Source organism: Nicotiana sylvestris, chromosome 10 (assembly GCF_000393655.2).
Source record: "Nicotiana sylvestris chromosome 10, ASM39365v2, whole genome shotgun sequence".
NCBI lineage: Eukaryota > Viridiplantae > Streptophyta > Magnoliopsida > Solanales > Solanaceae > Nicotiana > Nicotiana sylvestris.
In genome coordinates this window covers 109,310,924-109,318,980 of record NC_091066.1, presented here as the reverse complement: position 1 = coordinate 109,318,980, position 8,057 = coordinate 109,310,924, and the positions used below count along the sequence as shown (strand labels likewise).

The 8,057-nt window shown below is 38.8% G+C and overlaps 1 protein-coding gene across 1 annotated transcript; it reads left to right on the top strand.

Annotated features, from left to right (window-relative positions):
* The first annotated feature begins 1,423 nt into the window (after positions 1 to 1,423).
* Positions 1,424 to 4,545, top strand: LOC104234538 (abscisic acid receptor PYL8-like). Its single transcript, XM_009788111.2, has 3 exons — positions 1,424 to 1,747; positions 1,973 to 2,188; positions 3,831 to 4,545. The coding sequence occupies exons 1-3, from the start codon at positions 1,622 to 1,624 to the stop codon at positions 4,047 to 4,049; spliced, it is 561 nt and encodes a 186-aa protein (XP_009786413.1). The 5' UTR covers positions 1,424 to 1,621; the 3' UTR covers positions 4,050 to 4,545.
* Positions 4,546 to 8,057: the final 3,512 nt, after the last annotated feature.

Here is an 8,057-nt window from a genome sequence, read left to right as displayed (position 1 = left end):
AATCACCTATACGTGCCGAGATCCACGCCCTGATATCCGGCCGATCGCGGATATTACAACTTACTGATGGCCGTGCTTGGTTGCTTGACAACGTTCTCCGAAGCCTTTTAATACTTGGAACGATCATGGATCATGGCCCCGATATTACCGAGGACAGGCGTCATACTCCCGGACTTTGACTTGATGAAACCCTTGCCTCGATTCCGGTCACTTATCATCATGCCTCTAGTTCGGTTTATCTTATCGGAGGCCGGGGTGTATCATGAGCTCAGTTTTACCCGTATACAATTATGTAAGCTTTTCTAAAAGCTATACACAATATTTAAAATTATGCAATAAACTCTATAGAGGCTACCATTAAAAGAGCAGGGTTTAAATACGTCCAATTATTTTCTTAGAAAAAACATAAAGCTCAGTGTAGCCGTCATTACATTGTGCTTCTCTATAGGGTTCTTCAGCTAATACATAATCTATAATAAAGCATTTGATTAGTTTAGCCGGGAAGACTATTTTCTTTTAGTGAGTAACCTAAATACAACAACAACAACAACAACCCAGTGTAATCCCACTAGTGGGGTCTGGGGAGGGTAGTGTGTACGTAGACCTTACCCCTACCCCGAAGGAGTAGAGAGACTGTTTCCGAAAGACCCTCGGCTCAATAAGACAAAAGGACAAAAGTACAAAAGAACAAAAGAAAACAATATTAGTAACACCACAGAACAATATGAAAGAAATACATATATATATATATATATATGAAAAATAAGAACAACGTGAAATCAAGAGGCATGATACCAAACAAAAGCAAAATAGTATCCTTACCAAACTAGTCCCCCAAAGCTATGACATAAGACAATACTCAGCTACCTCCTAACCTACAACCTTAATACTCGACATCCACATATTCCTATCAAGTGCCACATATTCCACATATTTAGTGAGTAACCTAAATAGAATCGATATATATTATTTTTAAGAATTTATGCTATTTTAAAATTTGTATTTAATTACTTAATTATATTATTTAATGCCTTTATATAATTTTTAAAAAATTTATATTCATTAATATAGGACACTTCACTAGTATTAGTAATAAGATGTGAGGGGAGGAATAAATGGTAATTGACAGAAGCAAAGAAAGTGACAAATAAAGAAAAAGAAGGTGAACAAGTTGCAAAGAAAAAGACAGAAGTTTTGTTGGTGTTGATATCTCTCAATGGTCCAATGGCAGGGGCTGAAAGTCTGAAGTCTGAAAGCTGACAAAATGAAATCCGTAATTGAAGTGCCACTTATTTAGGAGGAAAATACTTCAGCCCAAGGTAACTGACAAAAACAATGGCTTAGTATGTAAATAAGAACAATTTGGAGGGGAAAGTCAGAGCAAATGTCATCGATAAGATATTGGTAAGCCCAGCAATAGATTAAAGAGAGAGAGGGGGGAGAAAGGGGTGTACTGTACATAAATATGGTGGGCAACAAGATGCGGAAATCTTTAAATATTCCAAGGCGATAATTAAGTAATGTCGATAATGGAGCTGCTCTTTGCAATGGCGACTTGTTGAGTCAAAACTGCTTTTCCACAAAATAGCTTGATGTTATCGTATACAGTTTCATATAGAAGATGAACGCGATTGGTGGATTAAGCGGAGTTGAAAAAGAGTACATAAAGAAGCATCACAGTCACGATCCTGCCGAGAATCAATGCACTTCTCTTTTGATCAAGCACATTAGAGCACCTCTTCCTCTTGTTCGTTAATCCTCCCTCCCTCCCTCCCTCCTGTCTATATTATTCTCCTTGCGGTTCTTTTCAACTAATTAAATGTTCTTGCCATGAACATCTCTATTCATAATTTGGTGTCAGTGCCTCTTCTTTAAATTAAGATCTTGTTTTTTTCTGAAATTATTGTTAGTTTTACTGTTTGCAAATAGGCCAATGTTACAAGGTTGTATAATTCTTCAATATTTAAATCAGGTTTGGTCGTTGGTTAGGAGATTTGATCAGCCAGAGAAGTACAAGCCCTTTGTCAGCAGGTGTATTTCACAAGGAAATCTTGAGATTGGTAGTCTTAGAGAAGTCGATGTCAGATCAGGCCTACCTGCAACAACTAGCACTGAAAGGTTGGAGCTTCTCAATGATGAAGACCACATCTTATGTGTCAGGATTGTTGGCGGGGATCACAGACTAAGGGTATTCATCTATTCTTTCTTATTCTGCTATCTCTTTCATCCTCCTATATGTTTTTTTTGGTCTATCAATTTAACCATTTTTCTTTCTATGAGAGGTTCTTGATAAGAAAACATTGACATATTTTGTTAATTTGTCCAACTCTAAAGTCTGAACTTGTATTGAGTAGATATAGATATTTTCATGATGCTTCTTGCCTACAAATTTAGTCTACCAATGTGAGGCTAGGCTGATAGGATTTAGTCTTAGACTGTTAGTGGTTAGTGTTGTGTTTACACTTCTCTTCTGTTTTCATAATGTCGGGCCTTATGTACTGGTCATTATTTCTGCTTTCCATCTATTCACTGGTTCTTGTGTTGTTGTTATTATTTCCATGATGATACTGATATATTGCCTCTTTTCTTCTTCTTGAGCCGATGGTCTATCGGAAACAGGCTAGGTCTGCATACACACTACCCTCCCCATACCCTACTAGTGGAATTATACTGGGTCATTGTTGTTTGTTGTTGTTCCTGACTACAAATCCTCCATCTCTGAATCCATAAATAATCAATAGAAAAGGGGGTTGCTACGATTTTAGTAGGTCAAAATTTGAGGTCATCTCTCTGTGTTCCTTGTAAGTTGATACTTTTTTGAATTCTTTCTGTCTTGTAAGGCATAGTCAGTGCATTTTTTACAGTTGTCGCTTTATTCTTTTAATGCTCTCTTTGACTTCTGTTTTGAAAAAATATTAGTTGTTAGACTTCTAGGGAACAAATAAATGTGAATACTTCTGATGTAAAGCTTCCTCAAAACCAACTCTGACTCGTATGAAACTACTTTATTGTATATATAGGTTAGGTGTAGAACTTAGTTTAAGGAGTTTGACCTGAAAAGCTTATGAACAACTCTAAAGTCTGATGTTTTTGTGTAAATGTGATCTCTGACAGTTTAACCTTTTAATTAAGTTGGTTCACACAACTAAACATGGTGTCAAAACAAGCAAATCCAAATCTCATTGCCACCCATCTATAGAATACTTTCGCGTGCTTGGCTCATGAAAATTAATCAGGCTTGCATGTGAATGGCCGTTGTTGTAGGCCAAAAATAAACTTATAAAAAGATATGTTCTCTGTCTAATAACTTCAGGTTTTAGATGAGGTGATTCACCCAATTCAGTGGTTATTAGTGCATCTGGAAACTAAATAATCTATACTTCAATATTTTTATATCTTTATCTCTTGAGTCTTGAGGTTACTGTTTTAGAGTGTTTGACTATGCGTATTTCAATTTTGACAATCTTGTTGGAAGGTCTCCCCAAAGGATGGAAATCACGTCAAATTACATCTTTGTCATGTTAAGTTTTGAGCATCTCACTAATTAGTGATAGAAGGATGAGATATGCTGTAGGCACAATAGGAGTGGTCTGTGATATTAAAACTTTAATTTATTTGAGCTTGGATTTTCATGTCATTTCTTTTTGGAACTAGATCTACTGAAAAACATTTACTGCACTAGAATTTGTGAGGTCATGTCCTGTAATGGTAAGTGCACTTACGTAATATTTGACGGGACCTGAACACATATTTTTAGTCCTTGTGATTGTGCTTCCCATAAATTATGTGCGTATTTAGGCTCTTATCTTCTTTCCCTTCATCTTTTTCAGAATTACTCGTCAATTATATCTCTCCATCCAGAGGTCATTGATGGAAGACCTGGGACACTAGTGATTGAATCGTTTGTGGTAGACGTGCCTGAAGGAAACACCAAAGATGAGACCTGTTATTTTGTTGAAGCTCTAATCAAATGCAACCTGAAATCGCTTGCTGATGTTTCTGAGCGGCTTGCTGTGCAGGATATGACAGAGCCAATTAATCCCATGTAAAGGTTCCAGAGGCTATATTCACCAAGGATGAAGCTTCCTCAAGGTTTTTGGTTCTCCGAGGCTTTGGAGGTGTACTGGATATAGCTGCTCCCTTCCATATTCCACATACATTCGGTGCTCTTTTCTTTTTGTGTGCTTAGTTTTCAAGCCATGTTACATTGTTTGTAACATCACATAAGCACAAATTTTAAAATGGATGAAAGAGGCTCTGATTGTTGAACTTCTAGAATTTTGACAGTGGTAGTTTGAATGTCAATTTGTCTCAGCCTAGTATCATAGAGGGAAGTATGTATTCTGTACTATTGCGTTTGTTAAGCTGCATTTTGGAGTGTTAGTTGCCTTAGAAGGTGAAATGCATCAGGGATAATGGTCTCTTTGTCAGCTCTATAACTAGTTAGAGTATTATGTGGGGTCATATATTCTGATCCGTGAACTTGTATTATAATCGTACATCAGTTCGAAATGTTTCTTAATGAATTATGCCGTAATAGGAAAAGGTGAAGACTAAGGTGCTTTAATTTCTAGCCACCTATAGAAATGCTCGAGTTTAGTATCAGAAGGATTATAATTGTGTTTGTTAAGCTAAAGTGAAATGCAGCAGGGGATGGTTTCTCTGTAAACTAGTTAAGCTATCAACATTGGGCTATATGTTCTTGCTTCTCGGTGTGATACTTGGGATTTTTACAATGTAATTTAACCTATTGCTGCAGGTTGCTTGCTTATTTTTCCGGTAACAGTTTTACTAGTGGCTGCGGAAGCTTGCCTTATTTTTCTGGTAGATAGTTTTACTTGAGGGTGAGTAATAATTAGTGGTTGTGGAAGCTGGTCTCGGGTCTAAACGCTGATAGCTGCCACTGCTGATTCATGGAACTAAATAACATGTGGATAGAAATTGCAACACAAGATTGTATGTATATCTGGTCTCGTAGTCTCTCCTATTGATTGTAAATCAATTTCTCGGGTCTAAACGCTGATAGCTGCCACTGCTGATTCATGGAACTAAATAACATGTGGATAGAAGTTGCAACACAAGATTGTATGTATATCTGGTCTCGTAGTCTCTCCTATTGATTGTAAATCAATTTCTTACGCCTACACCTTGTTTGCCCGTAAAACGGTACATTTGAATTTATACGTGGTTTATAGACAATTAAATCGATTTGATCCTAAAATAATAGATGAATTGGACAAAAATGCAAGACTTAGCCTTGAGATGGAGATAAATAGCAGAAATCGTAATTCCGCGAGCAGGGTTTCCGGGGACAATAATAACGACATAAATGAACAAGAAGATAAAATTTTATTGAGCCTTGAACTGAGTGTAGCATATGTTTGTTAGAAAATTCGTGTCCTTACAATGATAATAGAGCTCACTATTTATAATTACACCTAGGGAACAAAGTTTTATGATCAAGCCTCTTTAAATGATAATTATAAGGGCCATTGAAGAATGTGTAACGGTGGGCAGTGAATGCCATATTCTCTGTACCATGCACTTAATTCTATATAATATTCTTCATTAAATGCTACCAGGTGATAGACATTTATTTTGCCTTTATGAATATCATTCTCTCCGATGACAAGCGAAATCATTGCCCCCAGGTCCGACTATCTTCTGTCTTCGACTCCACGTGTCGCTTTCTTATGCGATCATTAAATATGAAAATATTTCACCCCATACAGATAGTCTCCATGCTTTACGGTGGCATAACTTTGTGTCACTGGGAAGTTGGCAGAGATACCTTTTTTGGCGAGAAATTGCCTGACCCCCTCTACAAAGTTCCTGACGGTTGATTAAACGCACGTCTCTCCGTATTTAATGTCCCAAACAAGCATTATCCCACGATTTAACATCACTTTTGCCGGTTATCGAGGTAATTATGTCCACGATTTTAGTTGCATATTCTCTTACTTATACGCATCAAACTTCGTCATTTACACTTCTTAATTCTCCAAACTTTCTCAAACTCTTTTTACTCAACTCGTACTTGCTCTAACCTTCTACTTTAGAGAAAACCTTTTCCTCTCTTCTGATAAAATTAGCTTCTTCTTCTAAAAACCTAGTTTCTCAAAGAACAAAAGAAAAGCTGATGATGCTGCTTCTCCTACGGTGAGCACCATCATCCTGAAAAGCCTTATCACAACTAAAGACTTCAAAGAGAAGTATCCTTCTGCTAAACCTCGTACGTGGGTTGTTGGCGGGTACCCTTCTTTCATTCGTCCTTCCAGTATTCTTATTGTGAAGAAAGACTTTCATTTCCAAGATTGAGACATCATCTCTCCTGATCTGGCGGAGCGGATAACCTTACCCAAGAATGGTTTTACGTATTTTTATACGTATTCCTTCACTTTGGGGCCGTTCTCTTTGAGTGGGGAGCTTGACTTCATTATTGTGCAGTTCTGCATCTGCTACCAGGTATGCCTGGCACAAGTAAGTACTTCTGTGTGGAGGACAATCGCTTATCTTCGGTGTTTGTGCCAGGAGAAAGGAGAGGAGCTAACCTTGGCTCGATTAATGAACCTTTATTCCCTCGGGATTTTCCGTGGGAGAATGATAAATTTCAGCAAGCGTGGCCACCATGCTCTGCTATCCAGCATGGATGATGACAACGGCCATGGGTGGATGGAATGGTTCGTTGCAGTTGCCACCAGTGACATCATTCCTACCATGACTTTATCCTTTTCGAAATTATGGAATCGCACTCGTAAGTTCACCATTTGTCTTTTCTTTCATTAAAGATCGCCCCATATCATTATTGACCCTTTTTCTTTCACTTATTTTAGCAATTCGGTGGGTACCACTAGGGTTGAAGGCTTGGACAAGTGGGTCCAAAAATTTTTGGACGTTACTGTGCCCGAGATCTACACGTGGATAGAATTGGCCCTTAAATACAGGTGGAAGGTCAAAAATTATGGTAAGTCAAACTCATCTTATTTTTACCTTTCGTATAAGGAAATCGATTAACCTTTCTCTCATGTTAAATTCAGGTCTACCCCAGGGCTCAATCTTCATCCCCGAGGAGGATGTTTTGGCTAATCCTACTGACACGGCGAGGCTGCTGCAAGAGGCTTTTACCCGAATAGGTGTCTCCGGGCTTGCTTCTGGTGCAAGTACTTCTTCTCGGAGTCCCCGGCTAGAGAATATGAAACTAAAAAGAAGACGCTCCTCCGCGGCTAGGGGAAAGGCAAAGAGTGTCGCACCCGAGTCGTCTCCAAAAGTTGTGATGATAAGCCCAGTTCCCGAGCCGGCTATATACACCGTGGTTATCGACACTGATGGAGAAGCCAACGAGGAAGGGGCTTCTCTAAATAGAAGACGACGACCTTCCTCAGATAAATAGAATGCTCAATCTATTGAGTCAGTTACACCAACCGAGGACGATGCCTCGACCCTCTGGGGGGAGTTTCATATGGTAGAAAATGCTAGCTCCTGTTTCCAAGTCCCAGTTACTGCGCCCGGTACCATGAGGATGAGTACCGAGTCCCTGCCATCTTCGGTTCATGAGCAACCAACAACCAGCATTGCATTTATTGTAGCTGCTTTGCCATCAACTTCATCTCTTTCTTCACCAACTATGCATTCGCCACCAGCAACCACTACATCATCTCCATCAGCCCCAAGTACCCGAGGAGATGATGTCCCTCTTCCCTAGTACCCAGTTCATGGGAACCTAGGGAAAATTTATGGTGTCCCCTCAGAAAATCCCAGAGGAGGAGAAGTGTTACTCCCTCGGTTTCTACCGAATGCCATCTGGTGTCCCAGCCAGTGGAACTTTCGATTCAATATATTTCTTAACACCCGGAAAATTATATGCCTCTATAGTAGCCTGCAATGGAGTGCAAACTATCTGAAGCCTTTGGCTCACAAAATGATAGGGAAAAATACAAATTCTCTTGGGAGAGTGTTTGTTGAACAATGTCATGCACAACGTAACAATGGTATAGTCTTTGTTCACTTTGTTTCTTCTATCTTTGTTATGGAATGGTTCTAAATTTGTATATTTTGTT

Excerpts from the sequence above, each read along its gene's own strand:
- LOC104234538 (XM_009788111.2), top strand. The coding sequence starts at position 1,622 with ATGAACGCGATTGGTGGATTAAGCGGAGTTGAAAAAGAGTACATAAAG. Across the intron at positions 1,748-1,972 it reads TTAGAGCACCTCTTCCTCTT|GTTTGGTCGTTGGTTAGGAG; the intron begins GTTCGTTAATCC and ends TATTTAAATCAG. Across the intron at positions 2,189-3,830 it reads GCGGGGATCACAGACTAAGG|AATTACTCGTCAATTATATC; the intron begins GTATTCATCTAT and ends CATCTTTTTCAG.